The 19,506-nt window shown below is 45.0% G+C and overlaps 1 protein-coding gene across 1 annotated transcript in view; it reads right to left on the bottom strand.

The window, feature by feature from the left end:
- The window catches only part of LOC146855939 (sodium-coupled monocarboxylate transporter 1-like), a 363,001-nt gene that overhangs the window by 228,201 nt on the left and 115,294 nt on the right, over positions 1-19,506 (bottom strand). The window contains exons 4-5 of the mRNA XM_085650685.1: positions 11,102-11,169; positions 8,543-8,697 (exon numbers count right to left, since the gene is read on the bottom strand). Of these exons, the coding sequence (XP_085506811.1) occupies positions 8,543-8,697; positions 11,102-11,169 (223 nt within the window). The remainder of the gene's footprint in view (positions 1-8,542; positions 8,698-11,101; positions 11,170-19,506) is intronic.

A 19,506-nucleotide genomic window follows, 5' to 3' on the forward strand; every position in this document is an offset into this window, starting at 1 on the left:
TCGGACTTGCATTTTGAGTCCTGTCTAAAACATTTAAAAAAAGACTGCTGCAGTGGAATACAAAATATAAAAAAATTCTGCTCTCTGTATACAGCACATCTATATGACTGAGAATTTATTGTGTAACAATTCAATGTACTTTTTTTTTTATATAACTTTATTTTCCAGTTTAACACATAGTGGCAACATGAGTATAGTTGTTCACTTTTTTAAGATTACAATTGATGCAAATGCAGTGTAATGTCAAACATCAATATCAATTCTGACATGGCTTGCGTCAATCAGAAAAACAGCAACAGCCAGTGGAATAACGATCAAGAAAAAACACAGTCCCATGGCCCCTCCGCCATCCGTTAAAAATAGCCGTACATTGAATATCAGTGGAGGTATATACCCATCCAAACCCAGCCATTATAGGAGCCGCCTTACCGTGGGCGGGAATCCGACTCAACTTGGCGAATAGGCGCTCTGGATATCTGGAAGTAGTGGCCCCCGTTACCGCCTATCCGACCCCGGCAGGGACAAAGCCCTGTTCCAGAAATGAATCAGAGGTGCGCTGAATGCATGCCACTTAGGACCTGTAGGGACCCCATATGTCCCTGGGATGGGAGGTGCTAGGCAGTGTACTGGAATACACTTCACTATTGGTATTGCAATAAGCCAGACTAGACAGCCAGCTCTGTAAAGTGGGAACTGATCTACGACCCCAGTGAATAGCAATTTCCCTTTTAGCTAGTAGAAGGCTGAAGGATGAGAATTTCCTAACAGTTTTGGGGAAGTTTACAACATAACCCATCAGCGCGATCTCTGGTGTGGGGATGAGTGGCAGTTTGATCATGTCGCCTAGTGTTTTATGCACATTCTCCCAATAAGGCTGTAATGCGGGGTAGGTCCAGGTAATGTGTGCAAAATCTCCGTGTGGGGCTTCGCATTTGCGGCAGGTGTGAGGTCTGGCTGGATCTAACCTATGAGCTTTGGCAGGTGTAATGTAAATTCTACGCAGGAATTTAAAGTGTAGCAGTTTTTATCTACTGTTAAGTGAGACGTCTTTCGTGACTGAACAGCACTTCGCCCATTGGTCATCAGTGATGGGGCGGCCCAAATCACCCTCCCAATCCTTGCAGATCTTATCGTCATGGACTGGCAGCATACCAGAGCAAGACCTAATAACTTCGATATGAGGTGTACACCGCTTATGTTCTCAATGATTAGAGAGAGTGGAGTAAACGAGACTGGGTCAAAGGGAAATTCAGGAAGCGTGGCCCGTAAGGCCGAATGGATCTGTCTGAGAAGGAAGCTGTCCATGAATGTGGCATCACGGAAGCGGCCATCTTCTGTTGTGGAAAAATATGGCCGTCAGGATATAGGTCCCTGAGTTTTGTAATGGCAAACTTGGACAGGGTAGGCTGTAAGAGTCTCTCGCCCGTTATGGGCAGCCAGTGGGCATTGGGAAGAGGGAGAGCTGAGGAGTAAAGTGTCAGTGAACCAGAATAACGTTTAAGTTTATCCCACGCCCAGCTGGTAGTGGAGATGGTCTGCATGTCCTTAGGATCTCTGGGCACCCCATTAGGCAAGACGGTGGACAGCCGCTCAGTAAGACTGAACTCCGCTTCCGAGCGAAGGAATGGGATCCTGGCGTCTGGATGATACCAAGCGAAAGCATAGCTGCATTGAGCGACAAGATTATGGTGCCGATTACGATCCGGTAAAAACCGGGTACGAACCGTCGGTCGGAGCGTATTCTCCGTCCGACTCGTACCCGGTTGTAAAACATTACAAACATGGAATTACGATTCGCACGGAAACACCATTTCCGTACGAATCGTAAAAAACACCGACCGACGAAAATATGCATACGAATGTGATCCGGGAATGCTGCGACGTGACGTCGGGACGCTTCCAGGCAGCGTTTCACGACCCAGGAATTACGATTAGAACCGACAGCAGTCCGGACGGCAATATTTTTACGGCACCCAAAAAGTGCCGGAAATGCGAAGTACGGCGCGAAACGACCAGAGTAGGTGGCCCGGTAAGCGCCGTACCCCCCCCCCAGCCCCCGCATGTATGCGCCGTACCCCCCCCAGTCCCCGCATGTACGTGTCGAACCCCCCCCCAGCCCCCGCATGTATGCGTCAAACCCCCCCCAGCCCCCGCATGTACGCGTCGAACCCCCCCCAGCCCCCAGCCCCCGCATGTACGCGCCGTACCCCCCCCCCCAGCCCCCGCATGTACGTGTCAAACCCCCCCGTGTATGTACACCCGAGTACGTGTCGAACCCCCCCCGTGTATGTACACCCGAGTACGTGTCGAACTGTACGTGTCGAACCCCCCGTGTATGTACACCCGAGTACGTTCCAGTCGTACCCCCACCCGTGTATGTACGGTGCGTACTCCCAGCGCGTAGCGCACCGTACATACACGGGTGGGGGTACGACACGTACTCGGGTGTACATACACGGGGGGGTTCGACACGTACTCGGGTGTACATACACGGGGGGTTCGACACGTACTCGGGTGTACATACACGGGGGGTTCGACACGTACATGCGGGGGCTGGGGGGGATGCGGCGCGTACATGCGGGGGCTGGGGGGGGTTCGACGCGTACATGCGGGGCCTGGGGGGGGGTTCGACGCGTACATGCGGGGGCTGGGGGGGGGGGGTACGGCACGTACCGGGCACCTGTTTGGACGTCTCCATGGTTGTTATAGGGGTTCGGTGCGGACGGTCTTTTAACCATACGGTTGTACATTCGGACGCCCGGGACGGATCGTGATTCCCCGGTCGGACTTCGCTTTTCACGTTTGTACGGTAAATCGTCCGAGGACGTGTCGGACACTTTTTCCGACCCGAGGACGTGTGGGGAATTATTCCCAATGCGATTCGTATGGTCTTTTTCCCATGCGAATCGTGATTGCCAGTTCGTACGGCACTTGTACGATTCGTACGGTAAAAAGACCGGATACGAGTCGCATGGGGAATTTTTTTACCGGATCGTAATTGGCACCTATATATAGGTAAAAATTCGGCACTCCGCACCCACCCCTTTCACAGGGTAAAGTGAGACCCTGCCAGCGATCTCGTGCCTGTTTACCCCCGCAAACCAATCGAGTGAGGTGCGATTGTAGCTTTGAAAAGAAACTGTTCAGGAGGGGAATGGGAATATTGTGAAATAGGCATAAGAATTTGGGGAGCACTACCATTTTGATAATAGCAACCCTGACACCGATAGACAATGGCAGTCGCAGCCATCTTTCCACCTGGGCCTCAAGTGTACAGAATGCCTGGCCATATTTGAGGCAGGTAATCTGGTCGGTGTCCAAATGGACGTGGATGCCTAAATATTTGACGGAGTCAGCCCACCACTTGAGAGGGAATTCACATGTGCATTGGACTGTACAGGGGGCTAAGTGGAAGATGACCGACTTGCGCCAATTGATGCCCAGGCCAGAGTGCTGCCCAAAATGGAGTATCTCTCTAATGAGTTGCTCCAAATTCATTTGGGGTTCGCATATGTACAAGATAGTGTCATCTGCATACAGCGAGACCAGAAGGGGGACTGTGCCGGTATTGAATTGTACACCCCGCTGCAGATGTTTTTTCTGGAAGTGGCGAATTAAGGGGTCCATGGCAAGAATAAATAATAAAGGCGATAGAGGGTACCCCTGGCGCGTGCCGTGACATAGAGGAAAAGATCGGGAAAGTGTGCTGTTTAGGCAAAGTCTCGCCATGGGATGGCTATAAAGCAATGCAGGTCTGGCTAGGAATCCCACTGGCATACCCATGCGACGCATGACTGACATGAAGAAAGGCCATTCTAAGGTGTCAAAGGCCTTCGCAGTGTCCAGTAGTATTGCAGCAGCGGGAACCTCTGGGCTGATCCTGGGAAGGACTGAGAACAGTATCCGAAGGATCAGAGAAGTCAAACGTTGTGGGACAAAGCAAGATTGTACTGGAGAAATAATAAATTCCATCAATTGGGACAAGCGATTAGCAACAATTTTAGCGAGGATTTTATAATCCAAATTAAGTAGGGACAGAGGTCTGTAGGATCCGCAGAAGGATGGGTCTTTTCCAGGCTTGGGGAGGAGTATAACAACAGCTTCACGAAGTGTGGGGGGCAGCATCTGATTCTCGAGGGCCTCTGCTTACACCTCGATTAGTTGCGGCGTCAATAAGTAATTATAGGCCTTGTAGAATTCCCCTGTAAAGCCATCCAGCCCGGAGGCGGTGGAGCAATGGAGTGCGTTGATGGTACCAAGTACTTCAGCCTCGGTGATTGGCTCCGCCATGAAATCCTGCATGTCCTTCTCTAGATAGACAAGCGCGATTTCCAATAGATAGGACTCCTGTGCCATAAGATCTTGCCCCAGTTTAGTAGTGTAGAGAGAGGTAAAGTAGGCCAGGAATTCATCTCTGATTTCCATGGTGTCCCTGAGAGTCTGGTTAGTGGAAGAGTGCAGCTCGATAACAGAGGCCTTACTGTAGGGAGGCCATAGCATCTGGGCCAGTACACGACCGGGACGCTCACCCTCACCGTATCGCCGAGTGGTTTAATATTTACCCAGGAAGAGGATCTCGCGGTCAGCTGCATCTCGGTATTCAGTGAGAAGAGTCAAGCGCCGACCCACCACCTCAGGGCTGGGGGTATGTCTTGTCAAACTGTCAAGGTCAGTGAGGTCGCACACCAATCGCATGAGTGTAGTACAGAGAGCTTTAAGCACCCCCGAATGCTTGGCGATTCAAACACCTCTTATGTATGCCTTGAATCCCTCACATAGCACGACCAGGTGTCTACCGAGCCAGTGTTGATATCAAAGTAGTCCTCAATGGCCTCGCGTACTTCAGAGTGAAAAAGCTCATCAAGGAGAGCCCGGCCTGGGAAACACCACTGCCGCTCAATGTGACAATTTAATGTTATTTGAGGTGTAATATAGTCCCTGATGCATTGTAATGCAATCACTCCAAAGGAGGTGGAATGATACGCCAAACAGCCTATTACACAGGTGACAGTGAAATACTCCTTTGGCAGTAGCCAATGTCCACTCAACTTATACTTCGAAGAGCCAACAACAACAGGTTGGGCACACAGCAGAGCTGTCAAGCCAAACCTAAAGCACCTCTTGAACAAGAGCAGACTTTGGAAACTGCAGCACAATGCTGACATTTTACTTGTGTTTTATATTTAGCATTGTCATCATTGTCCATAGGGATTCATCTGTCATTAGAGCATTGCTGGAAGTAAATATTAAAATACAAATGTGTGTATGCTCTGTGACTTTATCATTTGAATATTTAAATAATTCAAAAAATGTCTTTGCACCTAACTCATAATACCAATAAGTAATGATGAAAAATAAAATGATTGCCCTGACTGTTAACAATTTGTATATGTGGTGTTCAGTGTCAACTCAAGTTTTGTTGTCTTAGTAAAAAACTTGAATGATAGAGATGAGAAAGGGTGCAGGTCCAGGCAGGTCCATGTGCCGCTGGCAGTTACAGGGAGGCCTCTGAAGCTTGTTGTGTCCCAACAGCTCACACAGGAGGTCAGACAAATGACCCTTGAAGTCACTCTGGGTAGCCTTGGATTAAGGCAAGGCGTCTAATCTTCCTTCTTCATACAGCTAGGCCATCTTGCAAGCAGCAGGATGGTTCTCTGGGAGCAGGGCAGTCTTTTTTCCGAAACTTCTACAGGTCCAGAAGGGTTCTAATGAGTGGCTCTGGAGGTCAAATATTTATACCTGGTGTCAGCCTTTGCGTGGGGAATTCCCTGACCTACACTGGTTCTGGAAAGTTATTTTCCATTCCCTGGTGAAGGCTCCAAACTGTCTAGGGATGACAAAAGACAGGTCAGGCCTGGGACCAGGTTCCTTTGTGTGTGCTGTGGCAAAGTACTTTGAAGTGTAAATAGGACGGTATACAGCCCCTCCCCAGTCATCCTCCAGGTTGGCCCATAATGTCTACACCTAATCCCCTTTTGTCTCACTGTTTGAAAGCAATATATAAGCATCAACAGCAGAGTCAATCACAGTAATGTGACCCAGAATACTGCCAGAAGGCACAGTTGGTTGGGACAAGAAAATGCCAACATTCTTACAGTGGAGTTTTCAGAAGGTTAACTTAAAATCCTACGTCACCATTTTTAATTAGCATTCTTTTGAATTTTAACAGCATATCTCTACCTGCTCCCAATTTAAAGTTACCACTTATGAAAGGTAAAATGGTAATCTAGTGTTAATAGATCAGAAACATACTTACAGCAGTGCAAAATGTCTTTAGGAGTGTTTCACACCCAAATGTCCTACTTTTTAAATACAATGCACCCTGACATAAACCTTTAGAGCATATATTAGGGATCACTTATAAGATTTGTAAAAGAAGGTTTAGCCTTGGAAAAAAGATTTATTTTGCCAGGGCAAAACGGCAGTTTAAGACTGCACACAAAGGCTGCAGCAGCAGGCCTGAGACATATTTTATAGTGGGTGGCACAATGACTGCTGCTGCCCCGTAATGGGCATTCAATTTACAGTATACATGTAGCACATTTTACAAGAGACTTATAAGTAAACTAAATGTGCCAATAATGTGTACCCCATTTTTTATGTTTAGGAAGAGAGAGCACAAGTATTTTACCAGTGATTAGCAGGGAAAAGTGCACAGATTCTTAAAAGCCAACAACAATGGTTTCAGCAAAGGAAGGCAGAAATCTGAAACGGTCCCACAGAAAGGGCCAGGTCAAACAGTTTACATGATTTGAGAGGATAACCTCCAAATACAAAATAGGTCTGAATGCGGGAGAACTTACATTTGCCTTTTGACAGACCCCTTACAGCTTCAAACATGTCGGTAAATTATGATTGAATGCCTTAATTTCCTTGGAGGACCATATGAGCACAAATATTGTTGGATTCATTTAAAGCACATTTGAGAATGTTAAGGTTTCCCTTAACTGCAACAAAATGGCAAAAAGAATTGGCAGAACTAAAATATCTTGAGGCTATATTGGCACAGTCAGAGCATGACCAATTATAACATAATGTACAGACCATAAATCAGTATTCAAAAAGAAACATTGCACTTTTTTAAAAACAGTTTTATGATGACGAAACATGTTTTTATGTAAGTTCTTTTTTATGGGCCACTGTACATTTTAGAAGTTCAATTCATCTTGATGAAGTTGCTGTCTGTTATCTGCATTCACGTACGTTCTGAATAATGTACGGTAGCATTGTCTTGGAAGCATAAAGCACTTTGAGAAGATCCCTTTTATGCATGTTGTATCCTTTTTTACATTGTATTTGTATATTATGACAGATGATGAACGAGGAACTATTGCGGCTATACTCTGGATGTTTTATGTATTATTGATAATCTGTACCTTTATGGAAGCCACTATCATGTAATACTCAATTTAGGTTAAGAAAGTTGCTAAACTTGATTCTGGTGAAGCACTGTAGACTTCAGAGGAGAAAGGAGACATTTTTGTAATTCTATCTTCATTCAAAAAGCAAGTACTCCATCCTCAAGCTTATAAGGCAGAATAGTTTTTTACAAAATGTCAAAGTTGATTAGATTACAGAAGAAGACAGTTTGTCTTCAATTGCAAAGGTCACTATAGGGGTTCACTATGGAGGTAGTGTAATCAGTCATCAAGTCTCTCCTTTCAACTAAGACCCACATAGGACAATCAATTATGTAAATTGTTTGGGTCTGAGCTTGTGTCCAAGATCATGATTATGTTGCAATCGCAGAAGATAACTAAAACAAGTTATGAAGATATTATCTAACAGGTTGTCCAATATAATTTACAAAGTCATTCACTTTTATCAAACTGGGTCTTGTCCATCACATGCTGGTATCTTCCAATAGGTATTATCTTTTATAGGTAATACATTTTTGAAAAAAATCTACTCTTCAGTAGCCTTACTCTTTCTAAATGCTGAGAAGGTAGTTAACCTGCCGAGCTGGGAATTTCTGGAATCAATATTAAGAAAGGCACCAAGTTCCCCCAAAAATGGCTTTCCTAGAATGCTTAGGTAAAGGTGATTGATTGATTGTGACCCAAAGGACCATTGACGTGATGAGTAATAACTAATCCTCATGGAGGCAAACAGGCAAATGCATTAAGAAGTCGAGTACAGCTGTTTAAAGTATATTTTGCCCATGCTGCCATATTGTGAAGTATTTTCAGATTTGTGTATTGATTTGGGTTTGTTTAGCATTGGAATCAACATAGCATGCTTGACTGAGGCAGGAACGTCACCGATGCATGAATCTGAAATTACTATAAATGAAAAAACGACAGCCTATAATAAAAGCCTCAGTTTTCTTAAGTTTTGAGCATGGATTCAGGAAAGAGACAGAAAAGTGCCTGTTTTCAGAAGCATATCTTTCATATGGTGTCACAATTTGCAAAGAAACAAGGATGTTGTAGACTCTCAATACCCTTAACTCTGTTGAAATACAAAAATATGTTACTTCTCTTTGTTTATATACAGGTAATGTGTCTCACAGTTATTATATTTGATGGAATACAAGACTTACTTCCAAAAGTTTAATCTTCCACCTTCGTAAGAATCGTCTATTATGTGGTGAATCCCTCCCTGAACCACCACAGCCCTTGCAATAACAGCTACAAATCCGGCCACCATGATTACTATCTGAAACACATCAGTCCAAACCACAGCTTTCAAGCCACCCTATAAAAAAGAAAATGTTTTAAGTTATCATAAGTGTTCATAAATCAATTCATCTTTGCAGAAGAGGTTATTATTGTGGAATTGTTTTCAGCTTGCCTTCACAGCATATGTTGCATGCAAATGTTGTAGAAAGCAAACTAGTAACAAGATACAAAGATGGCTTACAACATTAATGTGTAGGGCACAGGGTTGCAACCTAGCAATGCTAACTCCGCTTTCCCTCATTCTGAGGTTGTGAAATGGAGTACTATAAACTTGGCAGCAGTGTGATATGTATCTATACGCAATACAAAGACCTCTTTTTGCACTTTGTGAGACTAACACTATAGGCTCATCACATTAGACTGAACAAGAACGTGAAAATGTTTTGAGATAATTTACCACTGTTTATTTATAAAATGAATTATAAAAAAAACATATTTTACTCCTGTATTCTCAGGCATTTGCCTAAATGTTTCAGAAGAGGAGAAGGTTGAACAAAGCCATATTTGTGAATGATATGTTCTGCAAAACAGACCATATTTAAAATCTAAGAAGCTAAATACTTTTAACCTGACTTACACTTGATATTATTAAAGTTGTCAAAAATTGCAAATTTCAATTTTCTAAGGTCATTTTCCATGATGTATGTTAAGCTTAAAACGTTTAATTAAGAAGAATGATTAAATTTTTGTATCTATATTTTTATGTCAGCAAAGTACTTCATCCTTTTTAATTAATACTATCAAATACATGAAATAAAATGCAATTACAACTTATGCATGTCATCAGAACTAACTTGAGGAAACAAAATAGTGGGAATATTAAAATAGCTAACTGCAAATATTTTGTGTGTGTTCTCCTAGCCCCCCATACAAGATGTGCAGCATTTTAGCTTCTAAGGTACCCCTATAAAACTGGAGTATTTTTTATACTTGCTGAATTAATTGTAATTATATTTGATGAATGATGATTCTGATGATTATTGTGATGATTTTTAGGAATAAATGTCATTTTTCACCTATTGTTTATGCATGGTCAACCATGCATTACTGTTGTTTCATTTTATTTTATAAAATGCAATTGACTAGGGCAGTGGTTCTTAACCTGTGGTCCGGGGACCCATAAGGGTCCGCGACAACTATTGAGATCCACGACAGCTTTGAAAATTGATGTGACATATTAGTAATATTATATGTTATGAACATAATATTCATATTAATGTATTAATAATAATGAAGTGTTTGTAAATAAAGACTTGAACATTTTAAAACGTTAAGTAAATGTGAAAGGAATTTGCAACTGAAGACTAAAAATGAAGTTGCTGTCCTCAGATTGATTCATGGGAGCAGAGCAGATGCTTCAAACAGAATACACTATGGATGATAGGTGGCCTCAGTTGAATGTAGAAAAGCCACAACCTCCCAATAAAAATGAACATTTAGATTTTTTTACATTTGATTGTGAATTAAATAAATATTTAATCATTTGTGTATTTGTTTAATGAATGCTTGTTTCTGTAATTTTGTATATTGTTTTGAAGTTCACATCATTGAAATTCCTTGTGCTGGGCTCCCCGGCTCCTAGTAATGACTCAGTGGGGGTCCCTTGACTCCAATAATGATTCCGTCGGTTTCCCTGGACTTCACAGAAGTCAAAAGATTAGGTATCACTGGACTAGAATAATCCCCTCGACGAGGTGCAAATATGAATCATAATGGCTTTTAGCATGCTTCAAACATGTGTGACAAGATCATTCACTACCCAACATCAGATTTGTGAGATATTAGAGCCCCACTGTATTTCTGGAGAGATAGCCAAGATCTCAAAATACATCTAGGGTCTTTCTATATACACTTTAAAGCACTAAGGTGAAAAAATTCAAAAGAATCTACTTCTCTATAATAAGAAGATTACAGTGTAATCTACTCTTACCTGAGAAATACCCTGGAAGGATCTGCAATAAGTGTCTTCATGCAGTCCATTATCAAACAGGCTGATGCGGGTTCAGCCTGACATACAGTAAGAAGCTAACAGAAGTGATACATACATCATTGATGAAGCCACTCGTGCTGCCAAACAATCGTTATCTGGCAATTGATTCCCCGTACCTCACTGGGTCCAATGGGTTATTCAGAGGCTTCAACAGATATGATTACCTGCCAGGGGTATCAAGTCTTTCACTGGTAGAAGAAGATACATGTTTAGGTCTTGCATACAACTGTTTGCTGGTAAACAGACCTATTATATTCACCCCTTGCTCGTGATTCTATTACATTCTTGTCTATCGCAGTTCTCTGCTCCTGATTTGATGGTTTTCTTCCCTATTCTTCTGTTTGACTTTTCTGCTTCAGTGTCCTAAAATTTTTTCTATTAAAGCCCACTGTGAAAGATCAATTCTGTTTCAGGTAATTTAGTAACATACCAGTGCACAATAGAACGTACAAACTGCTCCGGTTATAACCACTGCGCCCCAAAGATTAAATCCAGTCACTGTAAAATAGAAAACATGAAAGTTTATTTTTTTTTAATTGACATAGCATGTTTTTTTTAGAGTTTTCTATAGCGTTTTCTATAGCGCGAACTTGACCCGAAGGTATCAGAGCACTTTACATCAGCACCAGTTATGTAACAGACGGACGCATTAATTTTTGGAAGGTACAGGGAGACTAAGTGATTTGCCCAGAATCACAGGATGTTGAGCATCCCTGCTGAGTCTTGAACCTGGTTCCCCAGCTTCAAGTCCACCGCTCTAGCCATTAGGCCACATCCTCTCCCCAAGTTAGCATACTACACTTGAAAGATGTATTGTATTTCCATAGATGACACATATTTCCATACAGAACAAGCTGTGTAAATGCCAATAGGTATTGCTTTAATGTGTGTACCCTGCACTCACCAAAGTTGCATTCACATACCATGTAGTTAAACAGACCCATCTCTCAACAAGCAATCATACAAGCATGCCACTCACCCTGCACTCACAAACCGCCTCACTGGCACTCATACACCTTGCACCCACCATTCACCCTTCACTCACCCTGTAGTGAAACACCAGGTACCTTGTTTTCTTACTCACCAACCGCTCACCCTGCACCCAGACACTACACACCTTGCAGTCATACATTGCTCATTCACCGGACCATTAAAACACCACTTATGGTGACTGCTCACCATTCACTTACCACTTCTTACCCGCTACACACACACACCTCTCACCCTGCCCTCACACACTACTCACTCTACACCTGCCACTCATCCTGTAAACTCATTTACCTTTCACCCTGCACTCGCTCATCTCATCCTGTACTCACAGTCTGCTGACATACCCCTAAACCTGCACTCACTCACCACTAATAAACCATTCACACTAACTGTTCACCTGACTCACATACCACTCAACCTGCATACTCACGCATTGCTCACCCTGAAGTCAAACACTGCTTATCAAGCAACATGCACTACTCCACCTGCACATAGACGCCACTTTCCCTGCGCTCAAGACACAGATCACCATGCATTCAAGAAACCACTCATCCTGCACTCAAAACACTACTAGCACACCTCTCACCCTGCACTCACACACTTATCACCATTGCAGTCACATTGCTCACCCTGCACTCACACTCCTTACATACGTATCACCCTGCACTTGCAAATTAACACACCTCTAATGCTGTCCACTCACCCTACACACCCTGCATACTTACCTCTCACCCTGCACACTCACATACTGCTCAGCAGATATTCTCTCTACTCACACTGGCTACACTCTGTTGATCACACATGATCACACACCACTCATCCAGCACACAAGCACTCACTTTGAACTCACATACTACTCACCCCTCATTCAGACACCACTCAATTGGCACTCAGACACCTGTCATGCTGCACCCTCACCCTTTAGTAAGACATTGCTCAGCCAGCTCTCACACACTTTTCACATGCATTTCACCTTGTACTCATGTACCACTCACCTTGCAATCTCACGTGATTCACTTTGCACTCACACATGACCCACTATCCACTCACACACCACTTAGCTTACACCCATACATCACACACCCTGCACTCAGACATCACTCACCCTTCTTTCACACACCACTTATGCACCTCTCAAAGCACTCACTCTGCCCTCACATACCACACCCTATCTTTACACATCACTTCCCCACTCACAGATACACCATTCACTATGCACACAGACAGCGCTCACCTTGCAAACACATACTGCTCACCTATCACTGTTACACACTTCTCACCATGCACAACAATCACACTGCACTCAAGCAATGCTCACCTGGCACACTCACACACCTCTCACCCTGCACTGATATTGCCTAACCTCCACACAGTTATTCATCATGCTACACTCACACACTGCTCACTCTGCACTCCCATAACTCTGACCCTGCACTCATACAACTCTCACCATGCTTCACATTGCTTACCATGTTCTCATTCCTATGACTGCTCACATGCCTCTCAACCTGTACTCTCACCACGAACACTGACTGCTCATCGTGCACTCACACACCTCTTACCATGCACCCACTCACGAGGTAGTTATAGTTTGTCTGCTTTTCCAGAGATGCAGCATTTTTGGGTTTGCGAATACCTTTGGCCCTGTTTAATGAATCTTCATGAAACTTTACCCCCCAAAAAAGTTAATCCTCCTCAGTTCCTTCCTGGAAAATTTCAGGGTGATACGTCGGGGGCCAAGAAAAAAGGAGGGTCCCAAAACACAAAATCCCCATGCATTTTCCATAGACTTCTTTAATACAGGTTGCAGCAAAAACTGCTGAACGGAATTGATGTCCACAGATTGTGCTTTTTGTGATTTGGTGTAAATCTGTTCAGTACTTATAAGATATTATGGGTCAAAAATAATTGTATAATTTGGCAGTTGGGCTTGCGAGTCTTAGAGACTCTTATAGGAGCGTCAGTTTGAAAATAGAGCAATCTGATTGGCCCAGGGACACTTATTTCCCTTGGTCCATCTCACTCCTATGGAAGTCAGACTCCCACAAGAGCGAGTGCGCTGATTGGCTGCCAGCAACATGAGAAAAGGTTACTAGCAGCCATTACAGAACTTGGGGACTTAGTCCCCTGTCCTGAAGTTCTTAAAAAAATATACAGGGCACAGTACAGATACCCCAACCCCCTGGACCACATGGGAGACCTAAAGGGACCACCAATCAAACAAATAAAGAAAATAAAATGGCAAAAAATACTGTGATCCTGCAAGACTCTTGAGAGTTCAGGAAAAAAATTACAGCGGGACCGCATTTATTCATGGTGCCCCTCCCCAAGTCTCCAGAGGCCATGGGCAACCCATCCCCGGGACCAAAAACAATTTGTATGGGAAGGAGGGTCATTCAGAACCTCTCCCCGAGCTTTAAAAGGCCCTGGGAAGCCCACTCCCGGGGTGATTCATATTAAGACACAGTAGTTTCCCTGCCCGCAGCATTACAGGCAGGGAAACCTGTGTTTGCTCTTGGTTGTCAGGAGCATTTTTAAATCTCCCGTCAAGCAGAAGCAAACACCAAGTCCACTCACAGCTGGCAGGAGCTTCAAAAATGCTCCCACCCGCTGGAAGCGGATTTCAGATCTTTTTCTCCCGCCGCAGTGATGCGGTCGAGAAAGCAGATCTAAATATCGCTACCGCCTGCAGGGAGCAGTATTATTATCTGCTCCCTCTGGGCGGGAGCAATGATGGCTACCCTGGATGCTGTAAGCCGGTGAGGGCCTTCAACGACAGTATGGTTGGTGCCATGAATGGGTGCCAGGGCACCCACCTTTAAGGTGTCGGGCCCTGGGAATGGGGTCCCCAGGGCTTAAGTTGGCCCAGTGATGGGGCCACATGCCCCCTCCCTTTCACAATTATGCCGGGCCCCAGGTGATGGGGTCCCCTGGACCAAAATCGGCCTGCGGTGGGGAGCAGTGTGCCCCCCGCCCCCTAATATTAATGCCAGGCCCGGTGGATGGGGTCTCCGTGGCTGAAATTGGTCTGGAGAGGGGGACCGTGTGCCTACCTCCCCATTCCTAATGGTGCTGGGCCCCAGGAGATGGGTTCTTCATGGATTAAATTGGCCCGGGAAGGGGGCCACATGCCACCCTCCCCCAAACAAAGATGATGGGCCCTGGGGTGCCTGGCGCTAAATCAGCCCAGGAAGCGGGCCACGTGCCCCCATCCCCCTTAAAATGTGCTGGGCCCTGGGTGATGGGATCTCTGGGGCCAGGGGGGTTGCATTCACATATGTATTACTTTGTGGTAAAAAAAGCCTAGAAATTCACTGAAAAAACAAAGGTTAAAGTAACATTACAGTCAGGTGTGATAAAAAGGGTTTTTTAATTTTTTTAAACTTAGAAATTCACTGATAAAACCAAACATTGAGGTAATATTATAGTTAGTTGAATATGTCAGTGATAACATTAAAATCAACTGTCACCTGCACATAGACGTGTTCAATACCTCTACACACCTATGGTGCTTTAGGAGCAGATGTCTTTTGTAAACATGTACACCCATTAGCTGGACCCATGCCGTATAATATTAGGCAGACAAATAACATGGTACTTACCTTCCACTATGTAAACTATGAAATAAACTAACACACTCATTCGATGATGTCATCATTAATGTCATGAGTGATGTCATTTGAAATGTCATGAGTGATGTCATAAATTATGTCATAGAACATGTAATGAGTGGTGTCATATGTGAGGTCATAAGCAGCGAATGGCGGGGACGCAAGTTATAGTTAGGACTGCCAACTATAACTGGTTAGTGATACTTTAACCTTTTTTCAGTGAATATATACATATATATATTTATATACTTATATATATATATATATATATATTCACTTAAAAAACCATAGGTTTCACACACGTTATAGTTAGGAATTAGCATTTAAAAAACCTTGCAAATTCACTTAAAAAGCCATAGGTTTCACACAGGTTATAGTTAGGTGGACATTTCACTCGTAAAAAACCAATGAAATTCCCCCGTTATAGTTAGTTCAGATAACTATAACTCGCGCGCCCGCAATCCACTGCTCATGACGTCACATATTACATCACTTATGACATGGTCAGTGGCATCATTCATGACATCACTGATGACATCATCCTTGTGATAGAGTGGCGGTTGCGCGAGTTATAGTTATCTGAACTAACTATAACGGGGGAATTTCATTGGTTTTTTACGAGTGAAATGTCCACCTAACTATAACCTGTGTGAAACCTATGGTTTTTAAAGTGAATTTGCAAGGTTTTTTAAATGCTAATTCCTAACTATAACGTGTGTGAAACCTATGGTTTTTTAAGTGAATTTGTACGTTTTTTTAAATGCTAAGTTATGTATTTATTAATAAAAAAATGTTTAAGGTTTTTCACCGTGCGCTCACCGTGCACGCACCGTGCGCTACGCACAGCGTGCGCGCGCGTACCCCGCGATTTTTTTAAAAATAAATAAAATGTTTTTTTCACCCTTGGGGGTCCTTCTGTGACCCCCTGACTAAGGCTAGGGGGTCAGAAACTCTCTTCCCTGCCCCCTTTTCACGTTTTCCACCTTTTTTCCACCTTTCCTTATCAGTGCGACAGACAAAATGGCGGCCGACACTTCCTGATTTTGACCGATTCGAATGTTGACTGACATCAAACAACCAATCAGAATTACGCTCGCGCACATTAGGGTGCGCGCACGGTGCGCACTTATAGATATGTATATGCTTTTAAATGCAATTTTCTCAGGAAATACTGAACAGATTGACTCCAGATATGCAAAAGGCACTTCCCTGACCTGAGGACTACCCCTTTGCCAAATTTCAAGTAATTCTGTTGGGAAAATGCATGGGGAAAACGTGTTTTGGGACCCCCCTTTTTCTCGGCCCCCGCTTGACGAATCTCCCCGAGACTTTCAGGGTAGGAGCTGAGCGGAGCTCCCCATTAGTTTTGAAAATTTCGCGAGGATTCGTCAACCGGCGCCAAAGGTATTCAAAATAGAATTTTCTGATTTCCCATGGAAACACGGTCCTAACTATAACTATCTACTGGCGACCGCCAGTAGATAATATATATATATATATATATATATATATATATATATATATCAAAGCTCCAGGTTACCCATTCTCAGGAAGCACTCGGACCACTGAATAGCTTCAAGCGTTTTATTGGTACGGGCAGAGTCCCTGTTCAGTCTTAGAAAGCAGCTTCTCCGTCTGCCTGACGCGTTTCGAAATAGATTTCTTCTTCAGAGGCGTAGCGGTTTCAAGGTGAGCAGGCGCCGCATATCCCAGTATTTATCATGCGTTATGGCACGCCCCGTTGGGCAGTCCAAATGAAACCTGTGCCGTGCATGCTGGGATTGGTAGTTGCCATTAACATCCTGAATGGTTGCACATCATATTCCTGCTACAGCGACCTGTCCTCAATCCGTAACAGTGGCCCCACAGTCACGGCTCGATATATCCACCGATTGTGGCCCCCTGTAATACGCGGGGTGGTGCACTCCTCGCGGCTGGGCTGCCGCGTTTAAATCAAAGCTCCAGGTTACCCATTCTCAGGAAGCACTCGGACCACTGAATAGCTTCAAGCGTTTTATTGGTACGGGCAGAGTCCCTGTTCAGTCTTAGAAAGCAGCTTCTCCGTCTGCCTGACGCGTTTCGAAATAGATTTCTTCTTCAGAGGCGTGGCGGTTTCAAGGTGAGCAGGTGCCGCATATCCCAGTATTTATCATGCGTTATGGCACGCCCCGTTGGGCAGTCCAAATGAAACCTGTGCCGTGCATGCTGGGATTGGTAGTTGCCATTAACATCCTGAATGGTTGCACACCATATTCCTGCTACAGCGACCTGTCCTCAATCCGTAACAGTGGCCCCACAGTCACGGCTCGATATATCCACCGATTGTGGCCCCCTGTAATACGCGGGGTGGTGCACTCCTCGCGGCTGGGCTGCCGCGTTTAAATCAAAGCTCCAGGTTACCCATTCTCAGGAAGCACTCGGACCACTGAATAGCTTCAAGCGTTTTATTGGTACGGGCAGAGTCCCTGTTCAGTCTTAGAAAGCAGCTTCTCCGTCTGCCTGACGCGTTTCGAAATAGATTTCTTCTTCAGAGGCGTGGCGATTTCAAGGTGAGCAGGTGTTGCATATCCCAGTATTTATCATACGTTATGGCACGCCCCGTTGGGCAGTCCAAATGAAACCTGTGCCGTGCATGCTGGGATTGGTAGTTGCCATTAACATCCTGAATGGTTGCACACCATATTCCTGCTACAGCGACCTGTCCTCAATCCGTAACAGTGGCCCCACAGTCACGGCTCGATATATCCACCGATTGGGGCCCCCTGTAATACGCGGGGTGGTGCACTCCTCGCGGCTGGGCTGCCGCGTTTAAATCAAAGCTCCAGGTTACCCATTCTCAGGAAGCACTCGGACCACTGAATAGCTTCAAGCGTTTTATTGGTACGGGCAGAGTCCCTGTTCAGTCTTAGAAAGCAGCTTCTCCGTCTGCCTGACGCGTTTCGAAATAGATTTCTTCTTCAGAGGCGTGGCGATTTCAAGGTGAGCAGGTGTTGCATATCCCAGTATTTATCATACGTTATGGCACGCCCCGTTGGGCAGTCCAAATGAAACCTGTGCCGTGCATGCTGGGATTGGTAGTTGCCATTAACATCCTGAATGGTTGCACACCATATTCCTGCTACAGCGACCTGTCCTCAATCCGTAACAGTGGCCCCACAGTCACGGCTCGATATATCCACCGATTGGGGCCCCCTGTAATACGCGGGGTGGTGCACTCCTCGCGGCTGGGCTGCCGCGTTTAAATCAAAGCTCCAGGTTACCCATTCTCAGGAAGCACTCGGACCACTGAATAGCTTCAAGCGTTTTATTGGTACGGGCAGAGTCCCTGTTCAGTCTTAGAAAGCAGCTTCTCCGTCTGCCTGACGCGTTTCGAAATAGATTTCTTCTTCAGAGGCGTGGCGGTTTCAAGGTGAGCAGGTGTTGCATATCCCAGTATTTATCATACGTTATGGCACGCCCCGTTGGGCAGTCCAAATGAAACCTGTGCCGTGCATGCTGGGATTGGTAGTTGCCATTAACATCCTGAATGGTTGCACACCATATTCCTGCTACAGCGACCTGTCCTCAATCCGTAACAGTGGCCCCACAGTCACGGCTCGATATATCCACCGATTGGGGCCCCCTGTAATACGCGGGGTGGTGCACTCCTCGCGGCTGGGCTGCCGCGTTTAAATCAAAGCTCCAGGTTACCCATTCTCAGGAAGCACTCGGACCACTGAATAGCTTCAAGCATTTTATTGGTACGGGCAGAGTCCCTGTTCAGTCTTAGAAAGCAGCTTCTCCGTCTGCCTGACGCGTTTCGAAATAGATTTCTTCTTCAGAGGCGTGGCGGTTTCAAGGTGAGCAGGTGCCGCATATCCCAGTATTTATCATCCGTTATGGCACGCCCCGTTGGGCAGTCCAAATGAAACCTGTGCCGTGCATGCTGGGATTGGTAGTTGCCATTAACATCCTGAATGGTTGCACACCATATTCCTGCTACAGCGACCTGTCCTCAATCCGTAACAGTGGCCCCACAGTCACGGCTCGATATATCCACCGATTGTGGCCCCCTGTAATACGCGGGGTGGTGCACTCCTCGCGGCTGGGCTGCCGCGTTTAAATCAAAGCTCCAGGTTACCCATTCTCAGGAAGCACTCGGACCACTGAATAGCTTCAAGCGTTTTATTGGTACGGGCAGAGTCCCTGTTCAGTCTTAGAAAGCAGCTTCTCCGTCTGCCTGACGCGTTTCGAA

Source organism: Triturus cristatus, chromosome 4_1 (genome assembly GCF_964204655.1).
Source record: "Triturus cristatus chromosome 4_1, aTriCri1.1, whole genome shotgun sequence".
In the NCBI taxonomy this organism is placed as follows: domain Eukaryota; kingdom Metazoa; phylum Chordata; class Amphibia; order Caudata; family Salamandridae; genus Triturus; species Triturus cristatus.